The sequence below is a fragment of the Telmatherina bonti genome (genome assembly GCF_933228915.1).
Source record: "Telmatherina bonti genome assembly, chromosome: 23".
NCBI lineage: Eukaryota > Metazoa > Chordata > Actinopteri > Atheriniformes > Telmatherinidae > Telmatherina > Telmatherina bonti.
Window position 1 is genome coordinate 13,102,182 of NC_136632.1, and position 14,421 is coordinate 13,116,602.

The 14,421-nt window shown below is 38.1% G+C and overlaps 1 protein-coding gene across 1 annotated transcript; it reads right to left on the reverse strand.

Moving 5' to 3' along the window:
* Positions 1-3,550: 3,550 nt before the first annotated feature.
* cntn1b (contactin 1b) lies at positions 3,551-14,152 on the reverse strand (the record flags this gene model as incomplete). Its single annotated transcript, XM_079263479.1, has 23 exons — positions 3,551-3,633; positions 3,721-3,877; positions 3,987-4,108; positions 4,200-4,389; positions 5,441-5,562; positions 5,705-5,957; positions 6,059-6,129; positions 6,214-6,363; positions 6,554-6,721; positions 6,877-7,000; positions 7,103-7,275; positions 8,557-8,684; positions 8,881-9,031; positions 9,109-9,226; positions 9,354-9,478; positions 10,353-10,537; positions 10,911-11,010; positions 11,115-11,327; positions 11,428-11,523; positions 13,477-13,658; positions 13,748-13,874; positions 13,964-13,999; positions 14,098-14,152. The coding sequence occupies 23 exons, from the start codon at positions 14,150-14,152 to the stop codon at positions 3,551-3,553; spliced, it is 3,129 nt and encodes a 1,042-aa protein (XP_079119605.1).
* Between the last annotated feature and the right edge of the window lie 269 nt (positions 14,153-14,421).

A 14,421-nucleotide genomic window follows, 5' to 3' on the forward strand; every position in this document is an offset into this window, starting at 1 on the left:
GCCTCCGGAACAAGACCTCCTCAAATTAATTATTATATACTACAATATTGAATTTCCCTTTGGAGATTAATAAAGTATTTTTCTTTTCATTTCATTTCATTCATTCATAAAATCCACAGGAACTCAAAAACCCACTGATGATTTCATTAACAGTACATATCATAAGTTTATATCCAACAATAGCAAGACCAACTCGTATAACAAAAAAAAGTGACACATTGATTGTTAATATTTTTACAAGTTGATCAGAAAGGGAATTGTGGATCAGTTATTGATGATTCCAGAATTTGGATTGATGCGAATAAGAAAAAGGACGCTCTGCCAAGGTACAAAATGATAAGACAGATAAAAGAATAATCAACACAGGTCAAAATAAATTCTAATAAAAAAAAAAAAAAAAATCTGCACAAGTCTGATAATTAGCTGATGATTTAAGTCAGGTGTGTTATCAGCAGGGAAACTTCCAACAGTTGCAGGACTGCAGCTCTGGAGGACCGGAGTTGACAACCACCGATATAAATCCTGTAATACAGTGGTCATTGACAACCAGAGTTTGACATCTATGCTAATAGATATGCTAATAACACAATTATTTATCACATTTTTGTAATGACGTTAAAAATTAATTACCACCACTATGTTTGTTGTTCATCATTATTTGCACTTGCACACATAAAATCATAAAAAGATTTGGATCGGTATAAAATTTATTTAAACAGGAACATGATTCTGTTTTATTCCACAGCTCCACACCTTAATGGACCAATTAGAATTTAGCGACAGAGGTCCTACAAAAAGGACTGTGTGGGTCATTCTTACCTGTTGGGAAATGTGCATAATTACAAGAATTAGACTCAAAGTAACATTGAAAACAAATAGGCAGAGTTGTTGAAAGCAAATCACTTTAAAACCTTGGTACTTATTGACCTAATGATTTCTGAGTAGGTGCATTGTTTTCATAATGTTTTAACTGAGAATGAATGGAAAGAGTGGGTGACAATTCTTTGGAAAATTTACTTAAATCTATAGGTTGCTTATGATTAAGAAGGGTGAGTGTTGGCCAAACATATATATTACAGGAAGAAATGTAATGATGGATTGATAATGTCAACCTTTGTCAAACTTTTGACCAATCAGATCGCTTCAATTGACAGAGATGTTAAATCAGGAGCAGAATGAGAAGAACAAGCGAGTTTTATGTCTGTTTGAAAAGAACAAAAAAAAAAAAAAGTCCTGTAACCATAACCTTATTTGTACATATTTCCAACACAACCTTACCTCTTCACTGCACAAAATGTCAGCAATATTCCTCACATATTTTGCTATGTATATTCATATGATTTCACACAGTTGCTGCAGATTTGTTGGTTGTACATCCATGATGATCATCTCCCGTTCCATCCCAAAGGTCCTCTGTTGGACTGAGCTCTGGTGACTGTGGAGGTCATTGGAGTACCGTGAGCTCATTGTCATGTTCATGAAATAAATGGGAAATCGTTTTACACTTTGTGACATAGTGCTGGAAGTATTGTAGCCATCAGAGGATGGGTACAATGTGGTAAAGGGATGAGTGTAGTCGGCAATGAAACTCAGGCTGTGGATTTTAAACATTTCTCAAATTGGTGTTAAGAGAAAATACATATCACACCATTATGTCACTACCAACCAGAAACCTTGATACAAGGCAGGATCGATCCTTTCTTTTATCTTACTTAGACCAAATTTTGACCAGTCCTCAATTTTGCAGCTGAAATTAAGAGTCAGACCAAGACAACATCTTCTATTGGAGTTTTGAGAAGCATGTGTAAATTGTAGCCTGTTTCCTTTTCTTAGCAGAAAGGAGTGAAACCCTGGTTAGTCTACTGTAGCCAGTCTGCATCAAAGTTTGTCATGTTGTACATTCAAAGATTAATTAATGTACATGCAAGTTGCAACACAGTTTTGATTTTCTGTTTCAGAGCGCCAGAAGTACAGCCACTTAAAGATTATTTATTTTCCCTACACATATTCAGCTGTCTTCAAGTGGTTTATAAAAATTTTGTTGTTTAAGAAACAATTTTCACTGCAGAAAAACATCAGAGGTTTCACGAACATAAATATGTAATTTGTTTATTTTTATGGATCAAGAGTGCCCTCTGCTGGCAAGAAACTGTACTAACAGGTTCTTAGCTGACGAGCAGGACCTGGTGTGGTCTTTTGCAGCTGGAGTCCATCTCCTTCATTACTGGCCAAGTTGCGCATTTAGAGATGGTATCTGCATACAATATTTGGAAGCCGTGGTTATTTGAGTTACTATTGCCTTTCCATCATCTCTAACGAGTCTGCACATTCTCCTCTGATATCAGCAAGGCATTTTCTTCCGGAGAGCTGCCACTTATCTGATATTTTCTCTTTTCCATACCATTCAATGTAAACGCAACAGATGGTTGTGTGAAAAAGCCAGTAAATGCAGTTTCTTAGATATTCAGACTTGCTCATCTTAAACCAATAATCACCCCGCATTTCCTAACCCCCCTTTCCCATTCTTAAGTTTGATGTAAACTTGTACAAGTTGTCTTGACCATGTCTACATACTAAAACACAATAAGCTGTGTAAACAAGCAAAGCAAGAAGAGTCCCTAATGAAGTGCATGATAGATTCATGCATTTCCTCAGCCAGTGTTGAAAAATAACATCAAGGGTGAAGTATAATATTGCATTTTAACATTTTATTGTATTCTTTTTAATGGTTTTTTTTTTTGTTTGTTTTTTTCTGGATGGCTTAAAATAAGTTAGCATGGAAACAAAGTGGCAGGTCTGTAAATCAGTCCAGTCCTGGCCCCACAGAGCATTAAGCTTAAGTCTTTTGAATATTTTAGAGAAATATGTCAAAGTGATACTGTGCTAATTTGTGAACAAATATAAAAATTATCTGTTTGGTGATTATTATTACAGTTCCTTTCTTTTTTTTTTTTTTTTTTTTTTTTTTTTTTTTTTTTTTTTTAACAAAAATGTCTCCCAAAGTTTTCATAACTGTGTGCCTCTAGGACAAAATAAGTGAAAACTGAAGTTGAATCACTTTTGACATTAATTTAATTGATTAAAAAGGAATAATAGTATTTGTTAAATAAACATATATTCATTTAAATGAAGAACTAGGATAAAATTATGAGAAAATAATGTTATAGAAATAGCAGAATGGGTTCAGTGCAGAGACAGCAATTTTTCAAAATCTTTAAAAGTGGATTCTCTAAATGCATTAAACTCTAACTAAACTGTGTATAATTAGAGAATTGAGTGCCTTAACTACACCATCCACTCATCATCTGTCTTCATTCTCTTGAGTGGGAAATTGTTGAAGATAGCAAAAAGTCTAGTTTACATCAAAGTTTAATTTTTTCAAAAACAATTTTCAGTGTGCAGTAACATCAGAATTACAGTAATGATGTATTTTGTGATTTTAATCAGTGACCATTTATGTGAAGACTGATTTATGAGGGCTGCATCTTCCATTCAGTCCGTGTATTTGCTTCCCAGAGTCCGTTATATACACATGAATCTTGCTGCAGGCTTAAATTTCTAGTTCCAAAATGCACAACACAAGCAGCATCAATGACACCAAGTTGAGAGTGGGTGCAATGATGGATGCTTTACCTGAAAAAGAGAAACCGGCATAACATGAACGGGGAAAAGGGGATTAAATATATCGTTACTAAAATGACTAGTTTTACTTGGCCTTACCCTGAATCCTTATCTTCCTGACTGGACCATCTCCTCCTTCATAACGACCGCGTACCATCAGCTCATAGTCTCCAACCTGAGGCATGGGGAAGTCCATGAAGTGCCAGCCAGTGACGTAGACTTTCCCATAAATGTAGCCGGTCTTTCTGAACATGACCTGTCACACAAAAACAAGAAAGATTTGCAACCATATTTGACAGACTTACAAAATATTACTTTTTATTCAGTTTTACACAGCAAAGCATTGGAGAGCTGCTTGTATCTACCTTGTAGTAGAGGGGGAAGGAAATATTGCCAAACCAGTCGTACTCGATGTGGTCCCACCACACATACAACCATTTCCCTGTCCAGCTGATATAGCGCCACATCCTGGGAGGCTCTGGTGGTGCTGTAAAGAAATATTCACATCAGCATATGATTTTTTTTTTTTTTTTACATATGACCACATATTTCACTGTCTGTGTTCAGTCTGATCTTACGTGGCCTCTTTGTGAACATCTCACAGTGTTCACCAGGGGGTCCAAGACCTGCTCCATTGAAGGCACGGACCTCTATGAGGTAGTGTGAATCTGGCAGCATGTTTTCCAGCCTGGTCTGATTGACTGTGGCTGGAACAAATATACGATTGGCTCCTGGCTCTGGGTCATCATACTTTCTCCAGTATTTGACCTGGTTTGACAGACACAAGATTATTATAACTGATTATATTCATCAGTTTTTTCTAAATTCATGTTCCTCTTATAAAGTACAAAACTCAGGACAAAGAGAATTTTACTGAATTACTGCAAGTTATTTATCAAGATTTGCTTTTAAAATTTTGTTACTGTTTAAGTAATATAAAATAAAAACGTGTTTTTAAGTCACACTGGTGAAAGTCAGAGATGAGCAGGAGTCCTGGACTTTAACAAGTCATACAATAGTCACTGCACAAAAACCTTTTGTAGATTTTCATATTCTTTTTCTTTGCTAATGTCTTTTTTTTATTTATATTATTAGACACACTATAAATTGGGCAGGAATAAAATCAATATTTTCACAGGAAGCATAGCATCATGCCTTTCAAAGTCTTCATCCAAATTTAATAAAAAACAAAGAAAATGTCCAGCTTTTTCAAAAGATAGGGTCATTCCCTCCCAAAATGTATTGACTCAGACATCAGTGTCATGACAACATATCTCCACTACATCTGTAAGTTCTGATTTCATGGTCTTGTTGGCCATGCCGCATTTTAACATGTAAAGCTCAACTTACTGGAATTTTACCTTTACACTAGTAAATACTCATAGCTTCCAGCAATGATCCATCATTTCCTATAATTTAGTTTGTGAGTAGCTTTTCTGTCCGTCTGGCTGAGAAAGAAGTTATGCTAACAAGTTGGGGTTAATGTGTTGGTGACACACAATTTTAGCCATATGACTGCAAGTTAATCCATTTAACTGTGAATAATACTTTTAGACATACAGTGATTTGTTTTTTAAATTAAAATTAAAATCTTAGCTATTTTAATAGTTTACATATTTGATTATATTTTGCGACTGCACATTTAACCATTACATATTATATGTCAGATGGTTTTATAATCATTATTTATTACAAGTTTATTTTGCTTCCATTTTAAGACAAAGAACTATTATTAAAGCATTAAGCAATAATATCATTATTGTTCAATGTAATTAAACTGAGCAACACATTTTTAATAGCCTCATCACTAGCTCTGTACCTGGTATCCTTCAATGTACTGCTGCAGACCTGTCCCGGTGTCAACCACTGGTAGCCACCAAACCAGAGCTTCAGTGGAGGACACTGGCCTGGCATAGACATCTGTTGGTGATTCTGTAGGTACTGCATAAGTTGGGAAGAAATAAATAGGAAAAGATTGGTCTATTGCATTGCTGAACCAAATGTTTTCATCCACTTCATAGAAAGATTTATGCCAGCTAGCTTGAAAATAGATCAAACTGTACAGACAGAACAGAATTCTCACCATCTCTTGGATAGTAGATGACTTTTGTGAGGCTGTACGGTCCATCTCCTTTCAAATTAAACGCCTTGATTTTCACTTGAAACTCTCGTACCTGGAAGTCCTCCTCAGTGGGGATGAAGTAGGTATCCTTGTGAACATACCGCCTCGTCTCGGGATCTGAGATAGTTTCGTACCACCAGTCGTAGGCATCGTGAGGCTTGAATGCTACAATGTAGCCAAATTTCTTGCCATAGAAAAACCATGGCTGCACAGGCTAAGGGACACAAGTGAAAAGAAGTACATGTTAAAAAAGAGGTTGGGCAAAAATGAAATAGATCTCATTTTTGCAAAACAGATTTAAACTGAGACACCTACAGTCCATGTGATGACAATCTCGCCATTTCGACCTCCATATCCTGCCACATCAGTGGGGGAAACCATTGGAGCTGCAGTGGAAATGTTTTATAATTATTCTTTCTTGCATCTGCGACATGATCAAAGAATAAAATAACTTTTCTCGATGTCCTTACCAGCATCCCAGGTTTTAATCTTGAGGGAAGGAATACTGGCTTCTCCTGATCCATACTCGTTGGTAGCAATGATCCTAAACTGATACTCCATCCAAGGATACAAATCTGTTACCTCTGCTTTCTCCATAGTTCCATCAAGAAAGGTTGGAGCTGGGAAACACAAAGAAGGTTGCAGAAAACTCTGCTTAAATGTCATTTAAATAGTTTAATGTCTACTCTCTCAGTAATGACAAATCCAAAACCTAACTAAACATAAAAAGTTGTGCACAGAGACAAAGATGCTCCCACTATCATTTCTATGGCTCAAGATTGCCCTCTGCTGGCAAAAGGCAGTACTAACATGTGCTGGCATTCCTCCAGTCATCCTCATAGAGAGCCCAGAAGTGTCTGGTCTGAATGGTGTAGGACAGAATGGGACTATTATGTTCAGCTCCTTTAGTCCACAACAGCTTCACCCATGTATCACCAATCTCCTCCACTCGGATCACACCGGGAGGCCCAGGAACACCTGGTGTATGATGACAGCATGTGAATAAAATTGTGAAATGTTTAATCACTTTAATTTTGTGCTTTTTTTTTTTTTTTTTTTTAATGAATGAGAACTAAAGACAATTAAAAATAAGCTAAATTTGGATTTGTTTGACATAATGTGACTAGACTGACCTACAACTTTGAGGTCAGCATAAGCGGTGTCATTGTCCACTACAGTTTGAGCTGTGCAGGTGTAGCGACCTTCATGCCAAATCTGGGCATTTTTTATTCTCAGATCACCAACACCATCTTCGCTCTTATTAGGTAGAAAGGTACAGAGAGCACAGGATAGAGCTATTACAACATTTACAAGAAATATAATTACATCTTTAGTGAGGCATGAAAAGTTTCAACTTACCAGAACACGCTCGTAGTGTTGCCATTCAGAGTCAAAGTCAATAACTCGAAAGTCTATTGCCCAGATGAACGTGATGTCCAGCATGGGGTCATATGATGCAGCACACCTCAGAATCACCTCGTCACCAACTTGAACCTCAGAGTCTTCCGGTACAACTGTAAGGCTGGTTGCCTCTAGCAAAAAGAAAAACATCCAGAGGTTAATATCATTAAATATCATCAACACTACCACGATTCCACCAATCACTCTTCCTTTGTCGCACTTTTCATACAAAACTGAATCTAACAAGTAGAAATCTACAAAATGCAAAACAATCTGAGTCTGATAAAGACCAATAAAAACTAGTAAGAAACTAATCCCATGTCGTTTCATACCATCCAACCTTCCGATCTTGCAACTCCAGACTCATTTTGATGGCATGCTGACCTTCATTTAGCACATTCATTGAGCTATAGCAGCCCTGCAGAGTCCTGAAGCTGAGAAACCACACTTTATAATCTGTATTTTCCATCCTGGAGCATTATGGGAAATGGGACCTGTGGCTCTGCACCACAGACCAGCAACTGAACATCAACACATTGTTTTAAATGCAGGCCATAGCTAATTGAACAAAGAGACCAATAGGATGTTGTTATCAAAGAACACAAGGAAAATAAAATAAAAAAGGGATGGAACAAGAGAAAAAACAAAGGTCAATATGGAAGTGACTTTTACTGGTCAGAGAGAGCTCAGATAAGAGACAGGGTGAAAGATGGTTGCTGAAATAACCCTCATGATGCCAATGTGTGAAAATCTGTCGAAGCTCAGGACCGCAGCTTTCTTGTGATGCAGTTTCATTTTTGGACTTATTTTGATGTCTGACACCAGAAACAGACAAACACATAACTGAAAATAACTTCATTGGGAATCTGACTGAATGATGAAGCTGTATGTGAACACAATTAGAGGAAAAGGAGACTTTGCATTGGCAAAATCCAGTTCTTTCCACGTTGTGCTACTGATAGTACTCTTAATTTACTTTTATCAAAGACTACCTTTTATTTCATGAATGTTATCTACTTTATCTTTTCTCTTTTTATTTCATTTCTTGAATTTCTTTTTAAAGTTTGTTTTTATTGCATCTTTCTGTCATCCTTTCATTTGTTTATTTGTGAAGCACTTGAATCATCTTGTACATTAAATAAACTTGCCTTGCCTACGTAAGAAGTCAAACATGCAGGGAACTGGTCCATGGGAACCAAGATTGAGAAACACTGAATTCAGGGCGATAGATTCAAGGTTAAACAAGCTACAACCAGTTTTAGGATCAATAAATCAGGCAAATTATACAATACTTAATGTTGAGAGGACAAGTTTGTGCATTTTGCAAGACAAAGGTTTGAAAAAAGCAACAATTTCCTCATTCTTCTCCCATGTTATTGTCCACATCCACTCACATTTGTACCCACACTGACCTGTGATGGTAAGAAATCCAGAGCTATCAGCCTTTCCTCTGTCATTCTCAGCAAAGCAGGTGTAAAGACCCTCGTCATTTTTGGTGGCATTTCGGATTTCCAGACTCCCATCGAACATGATGGAAATACTAAAAATTAATAGAATTAGATTAGCTAAATTGTCCTGACACAAACGGAGATATCAAAGGCTTTCCAGAGCTACAACTGTTTAAAATTACCATATATTTTAAACTTAAACAAAACTACAATGAGCCAATCAAATAATGTGCAGCAATCTGTTATTGGGGTCTCATTTGCTGCTGTTTTGGCATTTATTAAACTGACCGTGAATTGTTGAAGAGGAGTTCTTTGCCCTTCGTCCAAGTGAATCGAGGTCTCGGAGCGGCTCTCGGTTTACACTCGATCACCACTCGCCCATCTTTTGCTCCGAGAAGCTGCCTCTTCACAGGGTTGAGCTCGAACGTCGGAGCACAGGCTGCAAGGAAAATCTAAGTGTGATCTACATTTTACCAGCTGTTTTACAAAACATTTCTGTATTTAGAAGGTGCTTACCGATGACTCGCAGTTCAGCGTTGGCATATTTTATGCCCCAGTAGTTCTCAGCGATACACTGATACATCCCAGAGTCATCAAATGTCAGACTGGAGAACTTCAGCTCCCCTTTCCCATACTAGAGAATGTACACATAAATCTGACTATAATTTGGTAGAGAACATGTACACACACAACTACAGCTTAAATGATGTAGAAAAACCTTCATTTCTTCATTTTAAGATGACTAAATTTGCGCTTTTTACCATATATCCATCTTTATACCAGCGAATGAAAGGGAATGGTTTCCCTGATGCCACACAGCGCATTGTGTGCTCCGAGCCGATGTCCATCTGAGTGTTGTTAATGGTCTCTGCCCACTCTGGTGCAGCTGAAAGTTCAGAGTAATTATTACTGTGTCAAATCCACAAGCTCCATTGTAAATAAAATTTCTTATAGTTCCATATATTCCAAATAGAGCACTTTGCTCTCAGACTGCAGGTTTACTGGTGGTTCCAAGAGTCTCAAAGAGTACTATAGGAGGAAGTGCCTTTAGCTATCAGGCTCCAGCTCACACCGTGGGTTCAGGAGGCAGACTCCCTCCAGACCTTTAAGATCGAGCTGAAAACCTTCCTTTTCCACGATTCTTATAGTTAGGATATGAGCGTCTCCTGAGTTGGAGTCTGCATGTACGGGACCCAACTGTTCAGGTTATGCTCATTGTTCTTATAGTTATGGGTAGTCTAGCCAACCTTTACTTATGTAGCAATGGGGATGTTACCTGATGCACTGAGATGTACCTCGCTCTGTTTCTCTAATATATTAATGTATAAATATATGCCAATATTGCCGTCTCTAACTTATTTCTCCTTTTTCCCGCAGGTCTTCCTGAATAAGTGCAGTTGTACATGTTGTTCTGTCTTTCCTGTCCTTTCCACCCCAACCAGTCGAGGCAGATGGCTGCCCTCCCTAAGCCGGGTTCTGCCGGAGGTTTTCTTCCTGTTAAAGGGGAGGTTTTTCCTTCCCACTGTCGCCGCGTGCATGCTCTCGATGGGGGGTTGGATCGAAGTCATGACTCGATGCAATCAGTTGGTTTCTATTATAGGAAATGTGTGAATTGGCTCAAAATGATGTGTATGTTGATTCGTGTACGTAAAGTGCCCTGTGACAACATTGTTGTGAAGTGGCGCAATACAAATAAAGTTGAATTAAAGTTGAATTGGATTGAAATCTTTTGGAGTACACACACCATTAATCAAACTTACATTCCACATAAAGCCAGGCCTTATGCCAGTCTTTTCCTTTTGTGTTGATGGCTTCACAGTCGTACGCTCCCACATCTTCATACTGAATATTGTAGAGATGAAGTACAGCTCCTGATTCGCTGATTTCATGGTTTGCAGGGAGGTCTGTTGCATCTACCTTCCTCCACACAATATGCGGGACAGGACTAAGCAGACACAACAACAGTTGGTTGTATTAAACTTACAACTTCCATTATAACATATTGTTCACTTTGTCTTTGACATATTTGGCTAGAAAGTAAATAGAGGGCATAAAACATCACTACTACTAAACTAGTGCTATTAACTTGCTGAAATACCTTTTTTTTAAAAGCCATTATAACTGCATAAGCTTGCTGAAGTCTTTGCCATATTTCTCTGCAAAATTCCCCCATTTGCACAGTAAATTAATGCTTTTCATAATGTATTGCATGTGTGAAATGCTTCCATTGCATTTGAATGGGTTGGCTGCATGGATAAGCTTTGTTTTTTTTTTGTTACTTTCATGGCTTCACTGACCAAACATTCAGTGAAACTTACTTTCCTAGTGCAAAGCATTCCAAGGTAATGTTGGAGGCCAGCATGGTGGTGGTATCTGGAAATTTCACCCTGATGTCAGCTGGATATTTTCTCTCTTCACCTGAGAAAATTATACATATTTAAAAGCAAACAAAAAAACATAAATATATAGAAAATGAGAAAAAAAAAAGTTTAGATTTGTTTTCAACCTAACAAATGACTAACCATCATCAGGGGGTAATGGGATGAGAGGGATGAACTTGGAGTAAACGCTCTTCCCGAGGATGGGACTAGATACGAAGCAGGAGTAGTTTCCAGCATCTTGAGCTTCCACCTTGGAGATGTACAAGTTCCCCGTCCTCTGTGACACAAACCGACGACGGTCTGTGTGCAGGAAAACTGGGAACTCATTGTAAATCCAGCGGTAAGTCACTTCCTCTGGAAAAGAGAGGAAAGAAATAACATAACAATAATTAACTGCTTATGAAAGACATGAAAATATCAATTTCCAAGGACAGATAAAGAAATCTGTTCAGACCTGGCCATGCTTTTGGAGGGGCACACAACAGAACTGCTCCCTGTCCTTCTTTCACTTGCACGGGGTCTCTCTCTTCATCAGGAAACTCCTCTAGAACTAGAATAAACAGGAATATTGATTTATGGAGGAAGAAAACAAAATTTACTATAGAAGAAAACAACTCACTCTAAACTTGAGCCACATCCAACAGTGATAACTTGTAAGTCCTTGTTTTCTGTGTGAGTTTATCAGTCCTTCTTGTCATGGTGCAGACATTTTAGCGACAACTTTACAATGTTGCTTCTGTGTTTCTAAGCTTTCAAGCTTTGTGTTTATGTACAGCTCTCTTAAAATCACAATATAGCATTTCAAACACACTGAAATTGATCACTGTGATGCCTTGATTCTTCTCTTTTTATTTTGTAGATTTGCTGCTACTCTTTGTATCATTGTGCTGCTGCATGACCCAGTTTCAGCCAAGCTTTAGTCAGACAGATGACCTCATTTACACTCTAGATGTTGTACCTGCATGCGTGCTTTGGTAAATAAAGGTGTTACTGGTTTATGACTATGTGACTGCAAGGTGTCCAAGTCCTCATCATTGGTCCTCGACTACCTTCACCATACTTGACAAATGGTCTGTTGAACTACAAAAGATATTAGTGCTGCATTTAATATTTGAATGTGGCGCAAAAATCTCCACTTTAGTCTGATCTGTCCAACTGTGGAACGATCTGTCACCATCTTTGCACTCTTTAAGCTTTGAGTCTTTAAAAAAAAACAGCTGAAGACACTTTAGTTCAAACAGCCTTTTAGGTAGATGTGGGTTTTTATGACATGTTTTTATATGTATATAACGTGTCTCTCTATGTATCTCTCAGTACTATTTGAATTATTCTAATTTTAATGATACCTTACTGTGAAGCACAGTACTTATTTTAAAGAGTCATTCTCCTGGCAACTTCTCCAAACAAGCCGTTTCCTCCTATTTTTACTGTTATGAACCATGACAGTTAGCATGCTAACTGTTTTCTGTAGAATGCATAGATTTAATCATCTCACAGTTTTACTGAATGTTGCACAACTTGACTTAGGGGTGAGCTTGCTGGCATATCCACTTCTGGGAAGACTGACAGCTGTCTGAAGCGTTCTCTTTTTGTTAAATTAAACTTCTGCAACCAGCCTTATGAACCTTCCCAGACGAATGCACAGCGGCAACTGCTTCTTTGATTTTAATGTCTTTCGTCTTAGAATTGCATGGAAACACACCTTTATTCTACAGACAAGCAATTTCACAAAACTTCTGCTATCTTCAAGGTGTCCATACTTGCTGATGACGTGATAATGATCAATTAATCAAAGGGATCTGATTAGCTGTTTGACTAGTATTTACCCTCTCTGTTCATCTGGAAGCAGTTGAGGTGTGCTTAGTTTTGCCACCATTTCTGTGTTGGTTGAAGGTTTTTAAATGAATAATGCTGCAGTGTAATATGCCAACTGAAAGCATATTTACCCATTTTTAACAGTGAGCTACTTTGCTTTGCTATAATAAACCTTGGAGTTAAAGGTAGAGTATGTAAGATTTTCAATATTTTCAAAATAAATTAACTAAAAAATAACTACAATCATAATTAGATAGTTTTTTAAACATGTAGGTTCCAGTCAGTCCATATTTGATGCGTTATTAAATTACAAGTTTAATTAATGACTAAGACCCTTCTTGAATGTTTTCTGACCATTACAAAAAAAAGTACTTTTTTACCACCAGCAGGGTGAGTATAAGCCCATTTATTGCAGAGCGGCTCTGAGCTACAGCTCACAAGCGACTCCTGCCCTCATTGGAGCTGACAAGGAGGAGGGGTGAGGGCTGAGTTTTGCTCGTTACTGCCAACCTGTGGTCGTTTGTGGAGGTAGCAGTTTTGTGGTTTTGCTCACGACCTGGTGTTTGCCACCTGGTGGTGGAAAGAATTGCCTTGAAATCTTACATACTCTGCCTTTAAATGCTCTCTGTTTTTGCAGGTCTTGCTATTGTAAACTGTCATGATCTGCCATGCAGTCTGAGGTGCTTACATCCAAACTTGACCCTGGCCTCTTTGCTGATGACGGTGCCATAGATATTCTTGGCCACACATATATATGTCCCGGCGTGTTTCTTCTGAGTAGGATTAGTGATAACCAGGTTCCCCCCAACCAGACTGTAGTGCTCATCTGGTTGCTCCATCAGCTTGATTTCCCAGTTATCACGGCGCCACCTGAAATGCAAATACAGCAGCTGTGACATGAAATCTGTACATGCCATATGGATGCAATGGATTTTAATGTTTGGGACTATTTCCCTAACCTGTATGTAGCTGGTGGGTTTGCACGTGCCCTGCAATTCATAGAGATTCTTTTATCAGGCGAGTCTTCAATGTAGACAACATCCACAGGCTCCTCCTCAAATATGGGACCATAACCAGTCGCATCCTCTGAGAAATACAAGTGGTAGTTTGTTATGAAATCATACTGAATGTGCCTTGTTGTTGTCACTTTTCCCCTTCAAAAGAATCAAACTCACCTCCAAAGATTCTGGGTTCACCAAACAAGACTGCCACTGGAAAAGAATAATGGTATTTTCTTGTCATTTCTTGTCATACAGAAGCATGAAAATACCTTGTCATCACTTTGAGAAAGCAGGTAGTTTGTTCTTACCTGTGACAGAGACAGAGGAGGATACGGCCAGCAGCAATAAAGCAGTGGAAGCCATGACAGTCAGCAGACTGACTTACTGCAGCCACACGAATCAGACGGATGGACGGAGGGGCACAAACAAAAAGTGGATGGACAGGGGATGAACTGGAGAGGGCTGAGGGAGACAAAAGAAAAAAAAATGTCTATGTTTGGTTTGAGGTATTAATTTGATTAATCATTAAGACAGAAATAATTTGCCCTAGTTATGGTCAATAATTTAATTTGCACATCTATATGAAGCAGGTACGTGCTGGCTGATGCCTACAATATGCATGTAATCTGCAT